The sequence below is a fragment of the Capsaspora owczarzaki genome (assembly GCF_000151315.2).
Source record: "Capsaspora owczarzaki ATCC 30864 unplaced genomic scaffold supercont2.1, whole genome shotgun sequence".
NCBI classification, from domain to species: Eukaryota; class Filasterea; order Ministeriida; family Capsasporidae; genus Capsaspora; species Capsaspora owczarzaki.
In genome coordinates this window covers 3,693,948-3,718,565 of record NW_011887292.1, presented here as the reverse complement: position 1 = coordinate 3,718,565, position 24,618 = coordinate 3,693,948, and the positions used below count along the sequence as shown (strand labels likewise).

The 24,618-nt window shown below is 53.8% G+C and overlaps 7 protein-coding genes across 7 annotated transcripts; 4 read left to right on the top strand and 3 right to left on the bottom strand.

Annotated features, from left to right (window-relative positions):
• Positions 1 to 187: 187 nt before the first annotated feature.
• On the bottom strand, positions 188 to 6,048 carry CAOG_08481 (hypothetical protein; the record flags this gene model as incomplete). The annotated part of the gene is made up of 16 exons (XM_011271751.1): positions 188 to 429; positions 497 to 572; positions 639 to 1,951; positions 2,009 to 2,178; positions 2,240 to 2,311; positions 2,375 to 2,452; positions 2,512 to 2,583; positions 2,650 to 2,721; positions 2,787 to 2,858; positions 2,926 to 3,289; positions 3,370 to 3,643; positions 3,737 to 4,156; positions 4,253 to 4,959; positions 5,112 to 5,322; positions 5,407 to 5,524; positions 5,879 to 6,048. The coding sequence occupies 16 exons, from the start codon at positions 6,046 to 6,048 to the stop codon at positions 188 to 190; spliced, it is 4,431 nt and encodes a 1,476-aa protein (XP_011270053.1).
• Positions 6,049 to 6,971: 923 nt separating this feature from the next.
• On the top strand, positions 6,972 to 10,134 carry CAOG_01158 (catalase isozyme 2). Its single transcript, XM_004365972.2, has 9 exons — positions 6,972 to 7,280; positions 7,787 to 7,797; positions 7,915 to 8,096; positions 8,217 to 8,512; positions 8,591 to 8,644; positions 8,739 to 8,814; positions 8,907 to 9,115; positions 9,196 to 9,328; positions 9,439 to 10,134. Exons 1-9 carry the CDS (start codon positions 7,053 to 7,055, stop codon positions 9,912 to 9,914), a joined length of 1,665 nt encoding a protein of 554 aa, XP_004366029.2. The 5' UTR covers positions 6,972 to 7,052; the 3' UTR covers positions 9,915 to 10,134.
• Positions 10,135 to 10,228: 94 nt separating this feature from the next.
• CAOG_01157 (Klhdc4-prov protein) lies at positions 10,229 to 12,807 on the top strand. The gene is made up of 3 exons (XM_004365971.2): positions 10,229 to 10,393; positions 10,596 to 10,865; positions 10,997 to 12,807. The coding sequence occupies exons 1-3, from the start codon at positions 10,253 to 10,255 to the stop codon at positions 12,638 to 12,640; spliced, it is 2,055 nt and encodes a 684-aa protein (XP_004366028.2). The 5' UTR covers positions 10,229 to 10,252; the 3' UTR covers positions 12,641 to 12,807.
• A 40-nt stretch (positions 12,808 to 12,847) lies between these two features.
• On the top strand, positions 12,848 to 16,052 carry CAOG_01156 (hypothetical protein). Its single transcript, XM_004365970.2, has 5 exons — positions 12,848 to 12,907; positions 13,209 to 15,140; positions 15,239 to 15,439; positions 15,510 to 15,602; positions 15,740 to 16,052. Exons 2-5 carry the CDS (start codon positions 13,779 to 13,781, stop codon positions 15,902 to 15,904), a joined length of 1,821 nt encoding a protein of 606 aa, XP_004366027.2. The 5' UTR covers positions 12,848 to 12,907; positions 13,209 to 13,778; the 3' UTR covers positions 15,905 to 16,052.
• CAOG_01155 (polymerase) lies at positions 15,946 to 19,342 on the bottom strand. The gene is made up of 4 exons (XM_004365969.2): positions 17,664 to 19,342; positions 17,281 to 17,571; positions 17,003 to 17,200; positions 15,946 to 16,910 (listed from the first exon to the last, which is right to left on the bottom strand). The coding sequence occupies exons 1-4, from the start codon at positions 19,326 to 19,328 to the stop codon at positions 16,110 to 16,112; spliced, it is 2,955 nt and encodes a 984-aa protein (XP_004366026.2). The 5' UTR covers positions 19,329 to 19,342; the 3' UTR covers positions 15,946 to 16,109.
• A 260-nt stretch (positions 19,343 to 19,602) lies between these two features.
• Positions 19,603 to 21,499, top strand: CAOG_01154 (26S proteasome non-ATPase regulatory subunit 11). Its single transcript, XM_004365968.2, has 2 exons — positions 19,603 to 19,931; positions 20,337 to 21,499. Exons 1-2 carry the CDS (start codon positions 19,632 to 19,634, stop codon positions 21,348 to 21,350), a joined length of 1,314 nt encoding a protein of 437 aa, XP_004366025.2. The 5' UTR covers positions 19,603 to 19,631; the 3' UTR covers positions 21,351 to 21,499.
• Positions 21,500 to 24,618, bottom strand: CAOG_01153 (cleavage and polyadenylation specificity factor). Its single transcript, XM_004365967.2, has 6 exons — positions 24,457 to 24,618; positions 22,679 to 24,353; positions 22,389 to 22,580; positions 22,070 to 22,249; positions 21,741 to 21,971; positions 21,500 to 21,654 (listed from the first exon to the last, which is right to left on the bottom strand). The coding sequence occupies exons 1-6, from the start codon at positions 24,603 to 24,605 to the stop codon at positions 21,565 to 21,567; spliced, it is 2,517 nt and encodes an 838-aa protein (XP_004366024.2). The 5' UTR covers positions 24,606 to 24,618; the 3' UTR covers positions 21,500 to 21,564.

Here is a 24,618-nt window from a genome sequence, read left to right as displayed (position 1 = left end):
AAGTGAATGAAGTCTGTCAAGTTACTGTACAACTTCCGCTTCCCGTCAAACCAGACCTCACTAATTCCGATTCCAATTCGCCGGGACAGTCGATTTTTCTTTGTTATTCAATCAAACTACTGCAGACATTCACGTGTGCCACACAAGTCAAGCTTGAAACAAGAGCCAAGAAAGCAGCCACGATTGTTCACAACATTGCCCCAATTTCGCGGACAGTCGTCCCATCATCAAAGTTTTTCAGAGCTTTGGTGAGCTGCGTAAAGCTTGGACGCAGTTCCGGGATAATGTTCCAGCAACTAGCCATCAGGCTATAAAGTTCAGTTGTGCAGTGCTCCGGCTGGGGTAGTCGACCACCAGCCTCCACAAAAGCCAAAGTCTCACGCCCTTCCATCTTGCCATACGGTGGTGCCCCATAACTGAAGCATTCCCCTACCAACGTGCGCCAACACAAGTGAGATCCAAATGCAAATGTCAGCAGAGCATGACTTTTACTCACAGGCGGTCACACCAAACGACCAAAGATCAGACATGGTCGAGAACTTGCGGAAGGTCATTGTTTCAGGTGCCATCCACTTCATGTGAAAGACGAATAGTCAGTATCACAGCAACAAGCATCAACTTACACACCATCGACCCACCTTCACAGGAAGCTTGCCGCGCGTTTGCATTCGATAATAATCGTTCTCGGAAGCGAGTTCGCGGGAAAGCCCAAAGTCAGCAATCTTGACCACCATCCCTTGCCCCACGAGACAGTTGCGCGCAGCGAGATCGCGATGCACAAAGTGGAGAGTACCCAGGTACTCCATGCCGAGTGCAATCTGACGAATGGCATGGATCTGCTCGTTGTGCGTCCACCAAAGCGAGTGGAGCTTGGACTTTTGCAGCAGGGTGCGCAAATCGCCGTACTGCACAAACTCGAGCAGGACGAGATGGGGCTCTGACTCGACCAGAGCCGCAAGCAAGCGCACGACATTCGTATGCACAAACGGCGCCATCAGTTTCGCCTCGCTCTCAAAGTCTTTGCGGGATTTCTCGTCTGCATCAGACTTGAGCGACTTGACTGCAACTTGCACGGATTCGAATACTGTAGGTCCAAGCAAAGCTTGAGCTCGCGGGGGCAAGACGCTGAATGGCACTTGACCCAGTGCCACGTCGCCAAAGTTGCCACTGGCAAGGTGCTTCACAATGGTCAAGCCTTCACGAACGCGACGAGAATTGCTGCCAGCAACATAGGCGCTCGCATAATCGTAAACCACCTCTTCTGGCGGGGCGGTCGGGATGGCTTGGTACAAAGGCTCTGGCTGTTTTTGACCGACCGCGGCGTAGGCTGCAACATCCTCAGATCGAGCCGAATGGGGAAGAGGAGAAATGGTCATTTCAACAGCTTCCTGATAGATCGGACCGGTAGAGTCTTTTGGTCGTGCAACTGAATGTGGGTGCGATCGACGACGTCGCAACACGACGAACACCACTGCAATGATCGCAACTGCAACACACGCTACAACAGCAGCGATGACGGCTGCTGAAGATGAAGATGAGTCTTGCGAGCCGCCTCCACCGCCGCTGTTTTGTGCGATGGAGGACGCAACCGATGCAGCGGACGCCGAAGCGGTTGAGGCAACGGCAGTCACCGAGACAGAGGCAATTGATGCAGTTGATGCAACTGATGCAATTGACGCTGAAGATGCAGCAGCGAGGGAAACAAAGGAGGCCGAGGTAGCGAAAACACCAGAGGCAACAGAAGCAGCTGAGACAAATTGTATGCTCTCGATGGAAGCAACAGAGGCGATCGATGCGTTTGTGGCAGCTGAAGCGGAGCAGAAGTCGCCCATCATCTCAAAGCCTTCATAACACTGAGTGCACACTGCAGATGAAGTGCAGGTCAAACAATTGGTCCCGCAGCACGCACTGCTTCCTGCGGCATAGCAAGTGGCACAGGTTGTATCACACGCTGCAGTACACTTGTCAGTGATATGATCACAATTGGGTTGCAGCCATCGAAACTTACGGTATGGTTCGGATGCACTGCCGTATGTGCTGGGCGGAGCGACAGTGTTCTCTCCAAAGGTAAAGTTGTTGGGCACCAGTGGTTCAGATGCAGACGACAAATACAGGCCACTCGGCAAGCCCTTAAATAGACCGGGCGGCAAGGTGGTGAAAGAATTGCTCTCAAGAGCCCTTCAAAGACGAAGTAAGAGGCAAATCGAATACACGCACCAAGAAAAAAAATCTTACTTACAATTGTACCAGCGCAGTCAGGGCGGTGAATGCTGAGGCGGGAATGCTGGTGATCTGGTTGTTTCGCAGATCCCTACAGAGAGTCACAAACGAGTGAGCCGTCTGTGCGTGATTCTTCACGGCTCAGTTTGCTTACAGTCGATTCAGCGCAGTCAGATTTGTGATTGCAGAGGTGGGAATGCTGGTGAACTGGTTGTAAGCAAGACTCCTACATCTCGTGTTGCAAACGAGTGAGCCGTTTGTTTGCCATTCTTCATGACTTTGCTTGCTTACAGGATCTTCAGCGCAACGAGACCTGAGAATGTAGATACGGGAATGCTGGTGATCCGGTTGCTGGATAGAGACCTACAGGTAGAGTCGCAAACGAGTAAGCCGTTTGTTTGCCATTCTTCATGACTTTTGCTTGCTTACAAGATCTTCAGCGCAACGAGACCTGTGAATGCAGAGGCGGGAATGCTGGTGATCCGGTTGCCCGACAGATACCTACAGATAGACCCGCAAACGAGTGAGCCGTTTGTGTGTAATTCTTCATGATTGTGCTCGCTTACAATTCCATCAGCTCAGTCAGGCCTTCGAATGCGGAGGCGGGAATGCTGGTGATCTGGTTGCCAGCCAGATACCTATCGAACCGTAGACCAGTCAGGAAATCATGCCATTCCGTTCACCTTCAACTCATCGGCAACCTACAGCATCATTGTGGTGACTGGGATTTCGCTTGGAATGCTTGAAAGAGAGGCGTATTGACAATCGACTGTAGTAACAGGATTTCCCGAGCAAGTGCAGTTCGTGGGACACGCTGCTGCTTGTGATGCGCCCGACGTTAAGCTGGCTTGTGAAATCGAGGCGACAGAGGCTGCAGCTTCAATTGTCGCAAACGACGCCGACACGCTGGAGGCGGTTGCGGCAGAAGCACTTGAAGCGACCCGAGCGGAGATGGACGAGGTCGAGGCCACTGCCCGAACATCCTCGAGAAGCTCGCGAGCGTAGAGGCCACCGACAAAGGCGCCTGCTCGGAAGTCCACATTGGCGCCTGATCCAACAACATAGTAATCTGAGGGCCAAAATTGCAGTCGCAGTGAGTGAATATACAAACCGCAGGCACCCCCCCCCCATTCGTGGCAAACCACTTACCACCCAGCGGTAGACGACTCGCAGTGGTGTTGGCATAGAGAAAGAGCTTGTCAAAAATGGATGTAAACTGAGCAGTTGTGCCAATTGCCGCAACAAAGCCCTGCTCGCCAACACGACCATTGGCGCTGGTTGTGCTGTCAACCGGCAAACCATACGCGCCCATTTTGGGCGTGTAGAAGGTCTGTTCCGTCGTCATGACGGCATCCGCAAACAGTCCGAGCTTGAGCACGCGGTCGAACAGCAGATTGTACTTGAGAGACCAGGTGGTTGAAGCCTGGCAATGGCAATGCAACCAACCCCCCTCGTCAGTGAGCACAACGACAGAATCCCCATTCAGCTCGAAAACGCAAAAAAAAGAGAAACTCACCGCGCCTTTCTCGCGCAGATAATGGTCCGTCGACAAGGACTGCGCCAGAATCTGGCTGGCAAAGCTTGTGGCCGAGTTCATGTATTGTGCCGCAGCAGTGGTGTTGCCAGTCAGGCTGAGCAGCAGACTGTACGCGCCAACTCCAATCGCACCCTTCATGGCAAGGTTGACGTTGTTCGCAGACGCTGTTCCATACGAGTCCACAAAGAGCTGGCTCGTTGGGAAAGGCAGGCTGGCGACCAAGTAGTTTGCCCAGGTGGTCAGGAGCGGCCAGTACGGTTGCAGATAGGTCAGCGGAGCACCACGCTGGGCGGCAGCCGTGATCATGATCAGCATGTTGGCCGTGTGCTCGACTGGCATGTCGTAGGTTGTGGGAATCGCGGCAGTGCAGAGCGGCCACTGGCCAACATGCGAGGGAGCCTGCGGAACATCGTGCAAGCAACCATACATGCCAAGTTGAGTGAAGCTGCTGCAAGAAACACAAACTACAACTGCAGCTGCAACAGCAACACTTACCCAGCTACGCGTGTACGGGAACGAGGTCTCGCTGTTGGCGTACTTGAGCACAGGAAGCAGCATCTTTGGCACAAGCGAGGGATTCAGCAGCAAGTAGAACGGAGAGGCAAAGAACATGGTGGTCACTGCGTTGACCTGCCCGTTGACCGGGCCATTGGTCGAGCTGGTGGCGAACGTTTTCATAAAGACGTAATGCTGTTGTGTGGTCGTGTCGATCGCATGCTCGGTCGACGCAGTGACTTGGCGATACACAAGCGACAGCAAGGTGGTGTAAGAGTTGGAGCCGCGCTTGTCGAACAGAGTCACAAGGGCAGTGTTGCGGGCGTTGATGGCACTCATGTAGGTGGCATAGTTGGTGTGCATCTGTGCAATCACCGTCAAAATCGTGCCAATCTTTGTCGACCAGAGCGGAGGGAGAACCTTGGAGAAAAAGTTCATCGTGTTGACATTGTCATAGGAAAGGGTCATGAATTTAGTGACACTTGTCGTGGAGGTCACACTCAGGCCGTTCCACCTCAGTGACAACACAGGCCAGTTATCGTTGCCATTGCGAGGACCAGTTTGCAAAGCTGGTGCAGCAGCACCACTGATAAATGCGTTTCTGCAGTTGGCATCGGAACTGACAGTGCCTACGAGGGCAGTTTCCTTGGGGGCAGCCATGTATGCATTACCCCAGTTGATACGGTCATTCGTGGAGCCGCTTAAAACTGTAATTTCGTTGAATGAGTGCAATACCGTTTTTGAATCAATGAAGCATCTCGACCAGAAATCTGACCTGACTGTACATTGGCGCCCATGCGGATAATTGTGTTGGTGCCGGTGCCGGATGAAGAAAGATCGGCCCAATTAACTGACGTACCAACATCCGCTACAACAAGCTCGGCCGAGTGATCAATGTAGAGACTGACAGTGTGCGATGCGCCATCAAGGGACGAGAGCGCGAACGTGACATACGTCACTGGCACCGAGACCAAGGTATCGTCATCGATTTGTGCTGGTTGTGAGAAAGTCAACACCATCTGGATGGCCGTTCCGAGCTTGAAGGTGTAAACGGTGCTCAGCGGCAAAATCTATTCGCCAGTGAAACAGATCGTTCCGTAAGTCGGGGTACTTTTGCCGATCGTGCAAGCTCAAAGGGCGCTAATCAAACAAACCTGGGTCGAAATGGGATCCACAATGATGCCTGTGCCACCGACAGACGGCACTCCCAGAAAGCGATAGTAGGTGCTATCGACTTTGGCGAAGCCAGTCATTCCTTGAACGCCGCCGTTTCTAGATGCATGCAAACAAACGGTGCAGGACGTGATTTGACTCGGTCAATGACAGGAGTACATTGAAAGCAGAGTCGGGGAGACGAATTAGGGGAGGAGAAGCAGATATGAAGGCAAGCCTCGAAAATTGCCGATCCGGACAATGCACAAGTAAACTGCAAGAGGCTCTGCCAACTGTTCATCCCTGCATGTTCGCAGCTCTCCAATACTAGCAATAAGATGACAAAGTGGAGGAAACAAGAAGAAGAAGACGATAATGGAAGATAACGATAAAGAGAAAGATCAAAAAAAGAAGGAACCAAAACACAAAAAACCACACGGCAGAACAGCTGCATCAACCACGAGCAAAACTTACGCGTGTTCGGTCCACGACCTGCCAGGAGCATCCGATAAAGACCATACGGACCAGTACGGGTTGTTCGCAAAGATCGGAAAGGCTGGCGGGCGGAAGTACGGAGAAAGAGCGGCAGAGGCGAGCGGCACACACACCGCGAGCAGGAGTACAGTCACCGTAGCGACGTGCATTGTGCGACGCGTGCACTGAACAGGAACCATAATCGAAAGCGGCGTCCCTTTGCTTCTCAGGAGGGTTGTCCGTGGAGGTTGTCAGTGTGGAGCGCGAGATCTACAAAATCGAGGAATCGTGCTGAGATGATGCGCGGAACAACAACATTTCAACCACAACTCAACGCGTTTTGTAGTGGTTTCATGCGCAGAACCGCCGAAAGCATAATGTTTTCCAAATTGCTGATGTCAAGAATCAGAACCGAAGCAGCATGCGAATCCAGCAGCGGACGCGCGTCCTCCGGGCCATGCGGTGACGAATAAGCCAGGGTGTTTGACGTCGCACTTGTAGGAATGCTTGGAACCAGACTGCGGTGTTGGCGATGGCACAGTTGTGGACGGAGTGTGTGCGCGGGTGTGTGTGTGTGCGTGTGTGTGTGTGTGTGTGTAGTAGTGCCAGTTCTCGCGCTAGCGCGCTGCTCATTGCCGACTGGCCATGAGTCAGAGTCACTGCAAACGGAAGCGCACAGTGGATTTGCTCCTTGGGGTTTGGCTTACTTGTTGCAAAACGGCAATGCAAACAAAACAACTACAGGAAAAAAACAAAACAAAACAAAACACAAAACAAAACAAAGCAAAAAACTAAAAAAAAAAACTGAAAAAAAAAACTAACTCTAAAGAAAAAACAATGAAACTCTCAGCATCTTCGCTGTTATTGACATCCATGCAAACTGTTTTTAATTGAACAGGAGAAGTGTCTCAGACACAGAAACGGAATAGATTCTATGGAAACAATGCGAACGCACAGAATATGAACACAAAAAGCCAGCGAGTGTCAGCCACTTTCGTTGACCATGGTCCGTGTCGCCTCCACCCCCCCTCCGGCTCGATATATACTCCTACTGTTCTCATCGATCCTTCTGGGCCACCATTTCGGAATCGCGAGGCAAAGTCTCTTCAATTGCACGAATGAAGAGACGCAAGTTCAGTCTCCTTCACTCTTTCACTCTTTCTCTCTCTTTTTCATGACTCGTCCTCGTCTCTCCCACCGCAGCTCGACTGCTCTCCCGCTGCTCGTGCTCGCAGCCGTCGCCGTCGTCGCTGCCACCTGCGCAACCGTCGCCGTCGGACAGCAGACCGTGACGCTGACGACCGAGAACGGCGCTCCAATTGACAATGCGCGCTCTGCACAGACGGTCGGCAACCGCGGCCCGGTGCTCCTCCAGGACTTCCAGCTGATCGAGCGCCTCCAGGTGCAATCCATAAGCAACAAGCTCGTCGACTCAATGTATCATGGGGGTTGGGGATTGGGGGTTGGCGGGGTGTTTGACGTCCATTTCCCCGCGTTAGTCCGCGTCCGGCTTTTTCCTACTCGACCGTTGCCCTACCAGAAAGGTCCTTTGTTTTTGGAGCTAAACACCACAAACCTCATCATCATCATCATCATCATCATCATCGTAATGAGAATGAGAATACCCCGCTGGGGGTTTCAGCACAGTTGTGAGCTTTGTATGCGATGAGAAAGCGGTCAAAATCCAAACTCCGACACAATGCTGATTCTGCGACATTGATCAGGTTGCGTTGAGTTGTATTGAATGGTGTATCAGCATTGCATTGCTTGAGATCAAGTTTCATATTGGAACGGGGATTTTTGCGCAGTGACCTCCATCTGAAAATCAGAGAGATTGCAACAAAGCACTCTGCGTTCGTTTGGATGACCTGCACTCACTCTTCGTATGCTTGTATGGTTGTATCGCAGATTCACAACCGGTAAAACTCAACGTCCAAGAGACAAAAAACTCCAGCTGCATTGGTAATCGGTTCATGTTGAATGCTCACCGTTTTTTGCCCTTTTCCCCCTGCAAATGGTCTGTGATCCTGTTCCAGTGAGCGCATTCCCGAACGTAACGTCCATGCACGCGGCGCACTCGCAAAGGGCTACTTCCAGGTCACCGACGACATCTCAAACCTCACGTTTGCCGAAGTGTTCAACGGCGTTGGAAAGCAAACCCCGGTTGCCCTTCGCTTCTCCACCGTCATTCACAGCCTGCACAGCCCCGAGTTTCTCCGTAAGGACACTGATCATTTTCTCCGTCGTCTTTTTTTTCACCCCCCCCCCTTTGACCACCTCTCTCATTTGAGCAAGGCTCGCCATTTTGTGCACTCATTCCATGTCTCGATTGTTGCAGGCGACCCGCGCGGATTTGCCCTCAAGTTCTACTCTCAGGAAGGCAACTACGACATTGTCGGCCTCAACTTCCCCGTCTTCTTCATTCGCGACGGCATCCGCTTCCCCGAAATGATCCGCTCGCTCAAGCCCAACCCTCTCACTGGCGTTCAGGAGTGGTGGCGCGTTTGGGACTTTTTCTCCAACTACCCCGAGAGCACGCACATGTTCACCTGGCTGCTCGACGACGTCGGTATTCCCGCTTCGTACTGCCAACTTGATGGCTGGGGTGTGCACACCTACAAGTTTATCTCAAAGGTAGAGAGAGGTTTTGTTTTTCGTTTGTTTTGTGCAAGCCTGGTTTCCACGTCTTCATTTTGTTGTTTGGCAACACAGGCTGGCAAGGAACTCCTCGTTCGTTACTACTTTGAGAGCGCCCAGGGTGTTGTTGTGAGTAGTGCTGGTTTGACTTCAGCTCGAGCCGAAAAATTTGGTGCGTTGTTTCTGACTCGTCTGCTGGGAAATGCGGCGCCGCTTGTTCCAGTCTCTCAACGACGACGACGCCGTCAAGGAGCACTTTTCGTTTGCCACCATCGACCTGACCAACCGCATGAACGCAGGTATAGTTCGAGAGTTTGTTTATGGCTTTTCCTGTTGGGTTGCCACTGTCGCATCATTAACAAAAACGACGTTCATGTTCTCCATCCTCCAGGCTCCTGCAAGTGGACGCTGTATATTCAAGTGCTCGACCCCAGCGACACCCGCAAGATTGAAAGCCTGTCGTACGACTATCTCGACACCACCAAGCAGTGGCAAGTTTCCGACTTCCCGCTGCAGCGCGTTGGCACCCTTGTCTTGAACGAGAACCCCCGCAACCAGTTCCTTGAGAATGAGCAATCCGCCTTCTCCCCTGCCCGAATGGTAACTCGAGGGGCTTCTTGTTGGGATGCGTGAATAGGCTGTAACTGCATGCTCACGCGTCTCGTTCTCTCTTGCTGCAGGTGCCAGGCATTGCCCCTTCCGACGAAAAGATGCTCCAGGCTCGTCTGTTCTCTTATGGCGATACCCAACGCTACCGTCTTGGCACCAACAACCAAATGCTGCCCATCAACCGTCCCAAGTGCCCCTTCTTTGGTGCGGTCTGGATGTTGATTTTTGTTTTTGAGTTGCTGCGAAATGCTGTTGCGGATTTTGTCTTTTTTTTCTGTTTGCACTCACCCCATTCTGTGCTATTTTTCTGACAGACAACCACGTCGATGGCTTGATGAACTTTAACGAGCCCACCGCCGATTCGGCTGGCGAAATCAACTACTTCCCTTCGAACATTCGCACCAACGTCAAGGAAGCCGCGCCCTACTACCATGAAACGGAGGTCGTCACTGGCCAGAAGGTCCGTGCCAACATCAACCTGACGAACGATTTTGCGCAGCCTGGCGCGCGCTACCGCTCGTTCGACTCTGATCGCCAAAACCGACTGGCCCAGCGCATCGCTTCTGCCCTCTCCGACCCCCGTCTCCCTCCCGCGATCCAGTCCACCTGGCTCGGCTACTTTGGCAGCGCCGACGCTGGACTTCGCAGCAGCATTGAGCACTACCTGAGCGCCCTCCAAATGTCGCCCGAGATGGTCGCCGAGGGTGTTTCTGCCGGCACCCTCCACCCCAAGCTGAAGGACATTCACGCCTTCCGCGCAGCCTTCCACCGCGCTGCCGGCTCCCAGTGAGTGTGTGAGTGCGTGATTGAGTGAGGGTTTTTTTTGTTTGTTGTTGATACAACGCAGTTTCTGCGTTTTGTTGCTTTTGCCCGTTCTCTCGTTTTCGTATTCTCTGTGCCATGCAATTCTTGAGGTCCAATGACCGAGGAATCGCACGCAGCTCGTGTTGTTGATATCCGGGTTCTCCCGCTTTGTCTGAGCAATACAGTTTTTGACCTTTGCACCACAAAGCGATGTTTGTTTGAGGTTTCGACCAAATCCATTTCCATCCCAATTCCCCACACAAACCCCAAATTACAAAGTCGGCCATACTTCACTTTTATTTTATTTTGACAGTCGACCAAGGGATGGGCAAGAAGGACAAGAAGAAGAACAAGGCCAAGTCGGACGACCACGCCGACAAGAAGCTCGAGAAGCGCCTCAAGAACGCCATCAAGGCCTCCGGCGAGCAGGACATTGAAGAGCTCATTGCCGAGTTTGCGCGCCAGGCGAGTCTCGCTCTCTCTCTCTCTCTCTCTCTCTCTCTATGGGGAGGGGACGTCGACGAAGCCGATCCCCTCAAAGTCCATGTGGATTTGGCGATTTGAGGCCAAAGCTTGAGCCAACCACCACCACCACCCCTGAGTGCTCACTTGTTGTGGTTTGCTATACATTGTGTGTTGAATCATCTGCCTGAACAAACAACAACAGGACGTCGCGAACGCAACGGTGACCGAGGTCGTCCTCGAAGGCGCTCCGAGTCCGCGAGCGAACGCCTCGTTCACGCCGCACCCGACCAAGGACGAGCTCATTGTGTTTGGCGGAGAGCTCTTCAATGGCGACAAGTGCTACATGTACAACGACTTGTACTTTTACAACATTGCGAAAGGCCAGTGGCGCCAGCTGCGCGTCCCGAACGGCCCAACGCCAAGGTCGTCGCACCAAGCCGTCGCTGTCGATCGCGGCGAAGGTCAGCTCTGGGTAAGGAAGCACAGAGTAAAATGGAATGTTAAGAGACGCGGGGTGTGTGTGGGTGTGTGGGTGTGGGGTGGATCTCAGTTTTGCTTGGATTACGATCGCTCACACTCACTCCCTGTGCCTAACACTTCCAGCTCTTTGGTGGCGAGTTCTCATCACCATCACAATCACAATTCCACCACTTTAATGAACTCTGGGTGCTGCACTTGGGTGCATCGCCACGGTGGGAGCGCGCCTATCCTCGCGATCAGTCGGCCGCAGCGCCCGGCGCCGCTGCCCCAGCTGCTGCTGCCAAGGCGTCGAAAAAGGGCGCGTCCGCCGCCGCGAGTGTCGGTAGCTCTGGCCCCTCCGCACGCAGTGGACATCGCATGGCCGTGTACAAGCGCCAGCTGATTGTGTTTGGCGGCTTCCACGACACAAACGCGGCAGCGCGTTACTTTAACGACCTTTACCGCTTCGACATGGACTCGTATGCGTGGACCAAGGTGGACACGGGTGTTGTCGCCGCCGCTGCGGCTGCCAATGCAGCAGCTGGTGGCAATACCAACACGGCCAACAGCCCGTCGCCGCGATCCGGCTTCCAGATGATTGTGAACGGCGACACGCTCTACCTGTACGGCGGCTACTTTAAGCAGCACCTCAAGGGCGAAATCGACAAGGGCGTCACTTACACTGACATGTACGCGCTCGACCTGAACGCGTGGAAGTGGAGCAAGGTCAAGCGATCTGGCGACGCCCCGTCCGCGCGCAGTGGATTCAGCATGGTGATGGGCAAGCGCATGGCCATCATGTTTGGCGGCGTCTTTGACGAGGAGACCGAAGACGAGATCGAGGGCACCTTCTTCAATGACCTGTACGCCTTCAATTTGGAGAAGAAGCGCTGGTTCCAGATTGTGCTGCAAGGCGACAAGGAGGGCGCTGAGGGTGAGGACTCTGCCACCAAGGAGAGCAAGGACGAGGCTGCTGTGGAGCCGCTTCCGCGCATCCAAGCCCACTTGGCCGTCAAGAACAACACCATGTTCCTGTGGGGCGGCATTGTCGAGGAGGACGAGAAGGAGCTCACCCTCGGCGACATGTACTCGTTGGACATTTCAAAGCTGGATTCGTGGCGTCTCTTGTACGCACCCGACGGCTCTGCCTCGACTTGGATTGGCACGAATGAGGACGACGACGACGACGAAGCCGAAGAGGACGACGAGGATGACGGCAAACGCAAAAAGTCTTCTCGCAAAAACAAGGCTGCCAAGGACGACGATGATGATGTGGACTGGAGTGGCAAGGCCCGCGCCAAGGGCAAGGGCAAGGGCAAGGGCAAGCCAGCACCTGCACCTGTCGCCGCCAAGACCTCCAAAGCCCCAGCAGCGCAACCGCAAACCAAAGGTCGCGGCAAGCCCTCCAGCGACGAGGACAGCAGCAGCGAGGAAGACGATTCAGACGATGACGATGACGATGACGATTCGAGCGAAGAGGATTCTGACGATGATGATGATGATGACGAAGACGAGGACTCAAGTGATGAGGACGAGCGACCTGCGCCCAAAAAATCTGGCAAAGCTGCCGCTCCAGTGGCTCCCAAGGGCAAAGCCGCTCCAGTAATAGCAAAGGGCAAATCCGCTCCTGCCCCAAGCAACAAAAAGTCCAGCCGTCCAGTCGAGTCATCATCATCCGAGGAAGAAGAGTCCGACGAGGACGAGGAATCCGACGAGGAAGAAGAAGAGTCCGAAGACGAGGAATCCGACGAAGACGACGATGAGGATGATGATGATGATGATGCTTGAGGCAACGTTCGTCAGTCGGATAAGAACTGTGCACGTCGTGACTGATTGTGTGTTTGTTGTCGTGCATTTGTTTTGAGCGGCATTCAATGATCTCCACCAATCAACCGCCCCCAATGCTTTTGCATCATTGTCCAGCACTCTAGCTCTGATGGCTCAGAGTATTGATTGATTCTGCTTCTGAGTTTGTTTTCTCAGTCCACCTTTTTTTTTTTTTTTTTTTCCGTCTCAATGAACGACGTTGGGTTTTCGCCACGTCTATTGTCTCCAGTGCGTTGATTTGCCTTGTTTCTTTGTCATCGAACCTGTGCCTTCACGGATGAATGGAATGATTTGAGCGAAGTGTTTTTTGTTTTCTACTGACAAACGAGTATCGCTGCGGGCGGTACCATTTCGTTGCTTCCTCACCCTTCCATTTAGTTAATTTTTAGTATCCCCGTCTTGGCGTTTTTTTTTTTTTTTTTGTTCCCTTTTCCCTTCCTGTCGCTCTTTTGTGGCCGCTTCGCCTTCGCTCACCCATCACTTTTCGCCCTTTCTTATTTTGTCTCTTCCCAACTCTTCCTCTTCACAGGTCTCTGGGCTGGTGACGTTGGTTCGAGACGCGTCGTCCTCGTTCCTCGCGTCGGTCATCGCTGCACCTGCGACGGAAGCCCAATCCCAGGTCCACGCTCAAACCCGCGCTCTGGCATCGACACCCTCGATCGTGCACACCGTGTCTGATGCAACGGTGGCCGATCGAGCTGCGTCTGGGTCTGGATCTCTCCTCGTCGCCGAGCCACTTCCTGTTGTGCCAAGCGCAAGCGCAAGCTCAAACTCGGCCGTCGGGCTCCATCCCGCTGATCAGAAGCTCAGCACTGCAATGATGCCATTCAGGTCGCACGGCCTGCGTGTTGCGTCGGTCGCTGCAACTGCCGCCGCTGTGCTTGCTGGCGTCCGCCGTCGCGCAGCCACATCGCTGACCCGCCAGCTGCACCCGCTGCTCGTGATGCCATCTGCTGCTGCAGCTGCTGCTGTTGCTGCTGCGTCCTCGTCGTCGTCGTCGCTGGCTCTTGTGGCGCGGGCGGTCGCTGGACCCGCACTCTACACGCCCGTTCCTGCCGTCGCCTTTGCTTCTCTGCCTTACCGCCGTGCTGCTGCAACAATGCCGTTCGGTGTATCGTCACGCTTTAGCAGTTCCTCTGCTCCAACTTTGATGCCCCAACCATCCTCCTCCCTGACACTGACAATGCCGACACGCTCCTTCTTTGGCCAGGCCAACAACCGCTCGGTCAGCTTCCCTTCTGCCATCAACCCGCAGCCGCAGTCGCGTGCTCAAGATGGCACTGCTGCCAATGGCTCGCGTTTGGACGGCTTCTTGGACCGCTTCAAGTACCAAGAGCAAGGCTCGGGTCGGTCCACCAAATCAGCGACTTCCGATGGCGGCGAACCCGGCACGCATGACGCTCCGATCGTGGTCGAGGTCGCACAAGGCTCGTTCAAGTCCCAGCTCTTCAGCCTCGCTCGCCAACTCATCATGGTGACTGTGCTGATGGCGTATCTGTCGACCATGCTGGAGGAGCGCACCGGCATGTCCAAGTCCATGAACCAACACAACGAAGTCCAGCCCGACACTAACTCGGACTGCCGTTTTGCGGACGTTGCCGGCGTCGACGAGGCCAAGGAAGAGCTGACTGAGATTGTTGAATACCTCAAGGATCCCGAAAAGTTCCAGCGTCTCGGTGGTCGTTTGCCCAAGGGTGTCTTGTTGTACGGCCCGCCCGGTACCGGCAAGACGCTCCTCGCCAAAGCCATCTCGAACGAGGCCAAGGCCAGCTTCTTTTATGCCAGCGGCTCCGAGTTTGACGAGCTTTTCGTCGGTGTCGGCAGCAAGCGCATCCGCGAGCTGTTCGCCCAGGCCAAGCGCAAGAGTCCCGCCATCATCTTCATTGACGAAATTGACGCCATCGGCGCGTCCCGAACCACGCGCGATCAGCAGTTTAGCAAGATGACACTCAACCAGCTCCTGATCGAAATGGACGGCTTCAAGCAGAACGACGGCGTCATTGTCATTGCTGCGACCAACTTCCCCGAGCTGCTCGACAAGGCCCTCGTGCGTCCTGGTCGATTCGACCGCCACGTGACTGTGCCGTTGCCGGATGTCTTGGGACGCAAGCAGATTCTCGATGTCCACACGAAAGACATTCCCGTTGCCAAGAACGTCGATCTGAGCATTATCGCGCGCGGCACTCCAGGTTTTTCGGGTGCCGAGCTTGCCGAGGTGGTGAACCAAGCAGCCCTCAAAGCGTCGGTCGAAGGGGATAAGGTTGTGACGATGGCGCACCTCGAGTATGCCAAGGACAAGATCATCATGGGTGCCGAACGCAAATCGGCCGTCATTGACGACAGCGTGCGCAAAATCACCGCCTACCACGAAGGCGGGCATGCTCTGGTCGCCCTCATGTCGCACGGTGCTCATCCTGTTCACAAGGCAACAATTATGCCCCGCGGTCGAGCTTTGGGCATGGTAGGCAGCCACAAAAAAAAAAAAAAAAACCAACAAGAAAAACTATTGTGCTTGTGACTTATTTTTTTGTTGTTGTTTTTGGTTTATGCCTGTCACAGGTTGCTCAATTACCCGAAAAGGACGAGATCAGCACCACGCGTCGACAGCTGCTCGCACGCTTGGAGGTTTGCATGGGTGGCCGTGTTGCCGAAGAGCTCATTTTCGGCCACGACAACATTACAAGCGGCGCTTCGAGCGACATTGCAAGCGCGACGTCTCTTGCGCGCGCCATGGTGACTCAGTACGGCATGAGTGAAAAGGTAGGGACTAGTGCGCATTTATGAAAGTTCTATCGCAGTGGCTGACTTGAAACCACCTTGTTTTCGTCAGATTGGCCCTGTGCTGCACCGCGAGGAGGACATGGATAAGCTAAGCCCCGAGACACTTGCTGTGATTGAGTCAGAGGTCAAGGCGCTAGTTGAGGTTTGTTTTCCACTCGACGTGATTCGATGTGTTGGCTCGTTAGCGAGCTCTTTTGCGAATTCAATGTTCACTCTTGTATTGTTTGGAATTTGGCATCTTATCTCTCTCTCTCTCCCCCACCACCCACAACTTGACAGACTGCTTACAAAAACGCAACTCAAATGCTCAGAACGAACAGCACAGAGCTTCATCGCATTGCGCAAGCCCTCATCGAATATGAGACGCTCAATGGTGAAGAGCTGAAGCTTATTGTGCAAGGCAAATCCATTCCACGCGATCCCGTCACGCCCAAGAAGCAGTAATCACCGACACTGCGTGTCAACTAACGGCTGTGTGGCTGGTTTTCGACGCGACTATTCTGTATTTGTAGTAAAATTCAACCTTGTTTGTTTTGTCTTCTGAAAGCGAAAACATTCAAATTTCAAAGACGTCACATCCACCAAAAAGCGAGGACATTGCAACTAACAGCGCTAAATAATCAAACACACTCAGCCATTAACAACATGTTTACACATTCCGCTCGTGCGGTGCAAGATAAGGAAGTCCAAGCGCCTCAAACACAGAGTGCTCGGTGGGTGTTAACAAAGGCTCGCCCTCGGTGAGCTTTTCAGCCCGCAGCCGTTTGACGCCAACATTGAGCGAGTGCTGGGAGAGGGACATGTGGCGTTTACGCGCGAGCAGTCGCATGGAACGATTAAAGTAGCCAGAGCCGGTAAAGTACAGCAAGGCGGTGCCCCATTCCTTCAACGGCACGGCAATCAAATCGATGCGGCGGTGGAAGTTGGTGAACGGCACAGGTCGTCCATCAGGAACGCGCCCGGCTGTGGAGGATATCGGAAGCGCTGATGTTGGCAGACCAGGAGCGATGGTTGCTGCAGCAGCCGACGGCGGATTCTCATCCGAGTCGAGAGTCCCGCTCGCAGAAGGCAAGCTGCTGCTGCTGCTCTGGCTCGAGCCGATGGTCATGGAAAAGTCGGGCATCATGTGAGATGTGGTTGTGGCCGTGAAGGCTGCACAGGAGGCGGCGGCAACGGCCATCTCGCCAAACACATCCCAGTCGTGCTCCGTCACGCGGCAGATGCCCATGTACTTGTGCTGCGTGCCGTCGTGGCCTTCGCTCAGATGGTCTGTTAATAGGCCGTCGCGCTTGAGGATGGGAATGAGTCGATTATAAATGTCCGTGTGCGCTCGTCCGTCCGGATGCGACAGAAGAATATCCACATCACCGCACGTGTCTTTGCCACGTCGGTAAGAGCCGCAGATTGCAACCAGCACGCCGCTATTGATTTGCTTTGCAAAGTGATACACCTGAGAGCGCGTTGGTGTTGGTGAGCATGTTCGTCCCCAACAAACCAAACCAACAAACCAAACCAAACCGAAAAAAAAATCAAATCTCCAACCTTCGTCCCAATCAATGTGACCTCAGCTCGCGGGATTTTCTTCAAGAGATCGTCATAATGCTTGACGCCGATTTGCATGATCGGGGGCAGTTGCGAAGCTTGGGCTCGTAGCTGGTCCATGGAGTGGATTCCTTTTGCGTACAGCTTTTGCGCCGTGGTGGGCCCCACGCCATACACTTGCGACATTTCAAGAATAACCTTTTCAAAGAGGGAGGCAAGGACAAGGGCACAGTGAGATTGAACTGGGATGTTGACCGCACTTCAACAATAAATGCTACCTTGAGTCGAGGGTCGCGATCGTCCAGGCGGCGAAGATGCCCTGTCGAGACAATTTCCCAAACCTTCTTGGCAAGTCGCTCTCCCACGTTGGGGAGAGCCAGAGCTTCGGCAAACGACTCGATCGGCTTGTGGTGATGCTTGAGTGCGGTGATGGCCTTCTGGTAGCCCATGGCGCGCCATGTATCCTTTTGAGCGCGATAGTCGCCCTCGAGCATTTCAAAAATGTCCGTGACTTGCTTGTTGTGGTTGATGGGCTGGTCGGAGGAAGGTCGCCCGCATGCAAAAGTCGACTGCCAAAGCACAAGAGATGATTGGCACGGTCAGTGTCTTGCCATATGCAACAATGCAGCAAACTTTCATTTTTCCCCATCCCCCCGCTTACAAGCCACCGTGTTTGTCTTGTGGAGCTGGCCTGCTCTTCTGCAACGCTTGCCTGCTCCCAGTCAGAGTCGCCAGAGCCTTCCGCCTCGTCGCTGCCAGACTGCTCGTCCTTCACGCCTGTATCGCGCTTTAGCTTCATGCGACTATTGGAATGCGACCTGTCCACTTCGGCAAATGCTGCGTCAAACGCCTTGTTGAAGCGCGAGAAGGTTGTTTCTGCTGGGTCATTGCTGGGGTTGGCAGCACTGGTCGAGGGAGGAGCAGCTGTTGCTACCTCGGGTCGGGAACGAAGGGGCATGCTGCTGTTTCGTTCATCATCGGACGAGTCGCCAGAGGAGTCGCCTTGCTGTGCTTTTTGGACGGTGCCGAGAAGGCGTTTTTTATTTTCCGCAGCCCGTCGGACCCACGATGCGCTGGATGCAGCCTTCTGCGCGACTAAAAGCGCTTGCTGCTCTTCCTCGCGCTGTGCAATCATTTCCTCTCGACGCTGCTGAGCCTCTTGCTCTTCGGGAGATGGAATCGTGAGCAGAAACGAGGCAGTGTCGCAAGGGGTGCCGCGGCGAATGGACTCGGACAGCCACTCCGCTGCTACGGCCAGCACACGATCGGCAACAAGCACGAGGTCGGGCTCTGTTTCTAGCAGTCGACTCCGTGGAAGTGCCGTCACAAGGTGTGTTGTATTGGGGCACAGGTGCGAGCACAAGCGGCCGCCGAGCGCAGTCACCTTGTTGACAAAGATGTTCCAGCGCTGAGCACCGAGAAGTTTGTCGATAAGATAGATGCATGTTGGAGCAAACGTGGCACGTGCCTTTGAAGCGGTGGTTGTCCGTGTGGCTGTGGCGGCAGATCGAGCGGACGACGAGGGTTTGGCGCTGGCATTTGAAGTGCTGGTTGCACTGGAATTGCAAGAGCATGGGCTGTGATACAAGTCACTGAGAACACGAAGCGGTGCAGCAGCAACAGCGGCAGAGGTAGCAGCAGTTGCGGGCGGCGGAGCAGTCCAAGATGCGGTGGATGCTGTGGACGTTGCACCAACACTGCAATTACTCGCTTGAGATCCATCCAAGCCAATATTAGTAGTGGTCGTCGTGGCGAGGCCTCTGAATGCTCGATTATCGACGGGCGTCGATGCGCTCAGTTGCTCAGAGCTGCTGCTGGACGACTCGACTGCCATCATCGCTACGGCTTCCGTTTCATCGCGGTCTGCTGCTGCAGTGCTGTCAGCCATTGAATTCTGTGCTTGTTTCAATGGAAGACCAGAATGATGAGGACGAGGACCAGGCAGTGGCGGTGGCGGGGACATGCGAATGCGTTTAGCGGCAGAGTGAGTTCTGCTTGCAACGGGCGACTCGATGATGACGACGGCAGAGCTATCGCGCGCAGTGAATGCAGGAGCAGTAGTGGAAGAGCAGCCGAGAGTGGCAGCAGTGGCAGCAGCGTCAATGTCGTCGGTGCTGCAGCGGCGTTTGAGACCAGTCGTGCTGTCGAGCATACAAAGTGAGCGTTCTGACAACAACACGGTCGGAGCACTTTGGACTGGCGCAGAGGAGGAGGATGATGATGACGATGATGGCTGCGGCGGTGTTGGTTGAATCACTGGAGACTGGCTCAGCTCAAGTTGCAAGCAATCGAGCAAGTCGTCCGAAGACGCGAAAAAGCGAGCCATTGCGTTACGGATGCATAACTGGACTGGTCATCCCTGTGTGTTATGCTTTTTTTGCTATGAGGGGAGAGCAATCATTTCGAGACGTGGTGCTTGCAATCGGAGGGTGATGCAGCGGGTGGGGTCCAACTTAGAAAGTGAGCAATATCCGAGTTGTCGTTTGATTTTGGTTTTGATCTCGAGCGCTTCTTCACATTGCTCACTTTCAGAGTCGATTGAGAGCATCGTTTTTGTTCACACACACATTTGCCTTTGAATTACTGCAGCTCCACTCTTTCATTCACCCTTGTTTTTTTTTTTTTCAGAATGGCGACTGCAATGGAGGTGATTGCGCCCGAGCAGGATCGCGCTGTTGCAAACCCGTCAGCATCGATGGAGCGCTTTGACCGCGCGACTGAGCTTGCGACTGTGCGCCCGGACGAAGCTGCTGCGCTCTTCCACTCGCTCATTGTCGACGACTCGCTGGCCGACGACGAGGCGCTGCGACTCCGCGAGCAGGCCGTCTACGCGCTGAGCGACCTCTACGTTGCGACCAAGCGACCGACCGAGCTCGCTGCCCTCATCCGCACCACCCGCGGCTTCCTCTCCAGCATCTCCAAAGCCAAGGTCAGTTTACCGCTTGCCAGATGCGGGGTGGAGGGAGAGCGAGGCCTCAACAAGTCGACTTGCAGTCTGTTTGGCCAGCGTTTCCCAAAACCCTCCCCCAAGCAGCGATTGAGATTGAGCTTGCGATGCAACAACAACAACAACAGCGCATTGCATTGCATTGAGAAACGCAGCAACCGGGCAGAAGCTGAAAAAGTGAATGAAAAAAACGAACAAAAGAAAGAAAGAAAGGAAGAAATCGCGAAACTTTTTTTTTTTTTTTTTTTTTTTTTTTTTTTTTTTTTTTTGCTGCTGGAGCACCATTGCGCTGGTTTTTTCCATCCCATCAAACTTACAGCTGATGCTTGCGTTGTTATTCCACCTCCTCCTCTGACTTGTCTTTGTTTTTTTTTGCGCTTGTCACAGGCCGCCAAGCTCGTGCGGACGCTGCTGGACAAGTTCCTGGCCGTGACGAGCGCAACGCAGGACGCAGTCAACCTCATCCGCGAGTTTATCGACTGGACGAACGAGGAGAAGCGCACCTTCCTGCGACAGGCGTTGGAGGCGCGATTGATTGCGTTGTACATTGACACGCGTGCGTACTCGGAGGCCATCGCGCTGTCCACGGCCTTGCTCAAGGAGCTCAAGAAGCTCGACGACAAGCCGCTGCTGGTCGAGGTGCTCTTGCTCGACAGCCGCACCTTCCACGCCCTGGCCAACATCCCCAAGGCACGCGCCGCATTGACGTCCTCGCGCACCTACGCCAACGCCATCTATGTGCCGCCAGTCCTCCAGGCTGCCCTCGATCTCCAGGGCGGTGTGCTGCACGCCGAAGAGAAGGATTTCAAGACGGCCTACTCTTACTTTATCGAGGCCTTCGAGGGCTTTGACTCGCTCAACCACAAGGAGGCGCTGTCTGCTCTCAAGTACATGCTCCTCTCCAAGATTATGCTCCAGTCGTCCGACGAGGTCGCCAGCATCCTGACTGGCAAGATTGCCCTCAAGTACTCTGGATCTCACGTTGATGCCATGCGCGCCGTTGAAAGCGCTCACAAAAACCGCTCCCTGGAGCAGTTCCAACAGGCCTTGGTGCAGTACAAGGCCGAGTTGACAGACGACCCAAACATCCGATCGCATTTGCAGGCCTTGTACGACACTCTTCTCGAGCAAAATCTGCAGCGCATCATTGAGCCCTTCTCGCGCGTCGAAATCAAGCATGTCGCCGATCTCATCCAGTTGCCCGTCGCCCAAGTCGAAACCAAGCTTTCACAAATGATTCTTGACAAGAAGCTCATTGGCATTCTCGACCAAGGACTCGGCTGCCTTGATGTTTTCGCCGAGCAACCCGCAGATCGGACGTATAATGCCTCGATCGATACGGTGCAGTTTATGGGTCAGGTCGTTGACGCCCTGTACAAGAAGGCCCAAAAGCTGACATAAAAATTGTGCTGAGGGTCTTTTTGTTTTTTTTTGTTCATTTTGCTTGTTGTTGTAGTTGTTTTTGTTGTTTCGATTGCTAGATATGTTTGTTCGGTTGCATATTTGGCTTTGGTGTAATTCTTGTTGTAGAAACCAGTGATCTTTCCCAATTCGTTGTTTGATAGTTTATTTTGAATTTTTTGTTTTGGGTCGAGCCAACATCAAGCAAATGGAATTATACAATGGCAAACTGATCATACAAGACATCGCGCACTGCGAAATAATCCTCGGACAGCCCTCCTTCGATTGCGAAAGCTTGGTCTTGCTGGTTTTGGAAACAAAAGTGGGTCAACCGGCTTCGTTAGTGTCCTCGTCAAACTTCCATCATCTCAACACGACACGAAACCTCACCTTGCGAATGGCAATCGTGTCGTTGCAAACAAGCACGCCTTGAACAAACTCGGCGTGGAAGCCCGCCTCAATCAACACTTCCTTCACCTCGTACAGCTTAGGGTCACCCACAAAGACCTGGGCGTGGCCTGGAACGAGGTGTGCTGGAAGCACATCGAGCTCCAATGTGGTCTTGCCCCCAGTCGGGACGTGAATTTGGCCATGGAAGTATGCCAGCTCGAACATTCCAGTCTAGCCGCCAACAACGTAGACATCAGCCAACCAGATCGCTCAAAACACGGTTCCCAACGAGCAGTCAAAACGAGCGAAAGAGAAACAAACAAGCTTACAGTGGAAAATTTCAACGTGCTCATGAGCGAGTCGCGCAACCGAACTTGGTAAATGTTGTGCTCCGAGCTGGCGTCGATGGTGGTGTTAAGAGCAGCGATAGTAACTTTGCATTGCGGCATTTTCACTCGAAGTGCACTTTCAAGCTCGTTTGACGATGTTGCTGAACCGTGTACCAGAATCTATCCAACAAATTCAGTCAAAAAATTAAGAAAATAGAAACAAAAAAAAAAAAGAAGAAGAAAAAAAAAAACTACTCCCTTTCCGAACCGCCCATCCCTCCTCCAAATCAATACACGACCAAGAATCACGTCGACTTACAAGCTGGCGCGCGTTAACACTCTCAAAAATGGTTGCTAAGGACATGGAGTCGGCACGGCCTTCCAAATCAACATGTTTAACGGTGCATTGGATTTGCAACGCGACTTGCTTCGAGACCGTTTTAGACGGCCGATTGTGTGCAGTTGCGTGTAATTGCTGCTTGATTTGGGAGGTGTCGAGTTTCAGAGTGCTCTACCGAGATAACAAAGGCAGAAAGATCAAATAGACACGTCAGAAAACCTCCACCTTCACAGCCAGAGCTTGCAACTGACCAACCACACACAACATACCTCAAGACCCGTTTCTTCTTCTCCAGTCACCATGGCTGTTGCATGAGAAGTACCGGCGCTGCTGCTGGTGGATGCCAGCGGCTTGAGCGTGTCTGTAAACTCTTCCGTCAAGATCTGATAGTCCGACCGCCGAATCACCTCGCCCCATTCGTCGGCCTTTTTGCGGTGCTGCTCGACAAACGGGAACATGGGGAAGGTGCGGGTTTGTTTGAAAAAGTCTCCGCGCTTGGAGAGCCGAGCTTCGTCACCCAGCATGTAAATGTCGTGCTTGAAGCGATGTCGGCCGCCGCTACTTGTTCCTGTTGAACGACCGCCACGGCCAGGTGCAGAGTCGGAGGTGGATGCACCGGGAGCAGCGTGGATTGCCCGCAGAATTTTGAGCTCGTCATCTTCATCCTCCTCGTCTTCCAAGTCGGCATCTAACTGGTGCAGGAGCTGCGATCCATCTGCTGCGGCAGAGCCGCGATGCTGGCCACTTCCATAGCCCGCCGAGCCAGAACCAGATGCTGTCTGCATGGGAACGGCATCATCTGCGGCATTGTCGTCGTCGGCGGCGTCCGTCTGCAGCGCTGCCAGTTCCATCTCAGCCTCTTCTTGTTCACGAAGGTACTCGTCCAGCTCTTCGCCTTCGAGTGCAATGCGAGTCTTGACGTCAATAACGATTTGGCGATTCTTCTCGACCAAACTCTTGGCAAGGTCGCTTGCTGGCGAGTTGTTGGGGAAGATGATTAGGTTTTTCGGGTTTTCAGCCCACTTGAGCATCAGGTCGCGTGCAAAGCCGGAGGTGAGGCCCTCCATACTCGCAAGCACAACGACAGGCGTGCCTTCTTTGGCAACTTGAGCCAGCTCCTCCATGGTCTGGCACATTTTGATGTGCGCAAAGCTGAACGGGTTGCTGCGCGTCGTCTCAAACTCCTTTTGCATCTTGGCGCTCATCCATTCGATTTGAGCCATGGCAAAGTTCATCACGGTGCGCGAAATGTGCGACAGGACGACAATCGGAAAGTTCTTGTACTTTTCCCACTGCTTGTCGAGCACCTGTGCCAGCTCGAGCACTCGACCGGCAGTGTCTGTCGGGATGAGCACACTGCCGCCAGCACTGCCGTCCTTGGGATTGATGAGCGTGTTGACGATCGAGTCCAGAAACAGCCGATCACGGGTTTTGCGCGGCACCGACTCTGCGCCATAATTGAACGAGTTTGAAATGAGAATGGATGGCCGCTCGTACTGGAACAGGTCCTTGAGCTCGGTCGGATTGAGGTGGCGCTCGAGCTGGTGGTTGAAATCGACGGCATAGACAATGTCCTCGCCTTCCGTGATGATGCGCCAGATCGTGCCGCCAACCATGTGGCCCGCCGCGTGCGGGATGATTGTAATGGGCTTGGTCTTTGCGCCCAGCGGAACGACGACGCGCTGCTGGAACTTGAGCGTGGTGATGCGCTCGAACGCAGCGTCCACGTCGTCGAGGGTGAACGGCAGCGCGCCTTCGCCCTGCATCTCGGCGTGCGACATCCACAGATCGTACATGAACATCTGCCCCATTTTGTGGACGGGAATCGTCGCGTAGATCGGGCAGCTCGGCGGCAGATTGTACCGTCCAGCCAGCATTGCCAGGCCGCCCAAGTGCGCCAAGTCCGGGTGCGACACCAGCACGCAGTCAATCTGAGGTGCGTATCTGATTCGTCAGCAAAGCGCGCAATGATGATGAGCGAGACAGTAAGAGCAAAGCAGTCAGAGCGTCCCATTGTGAGTATTGTGTATGGATGGATGGACATTACAGCTGGATGGCTTTGAGGCTCTGCTCGTCCAGCGCTTCGTCCCAGCCGCAGTCGAGCAGAATGTGCGCCTCGTCAATTTGCAGCAGATAGCACAACGGCGAGCGCTCATCGACGCCCGACAGCGCCGTGAACTTGATGATCGCAGCCATTGAAGCAGACGAT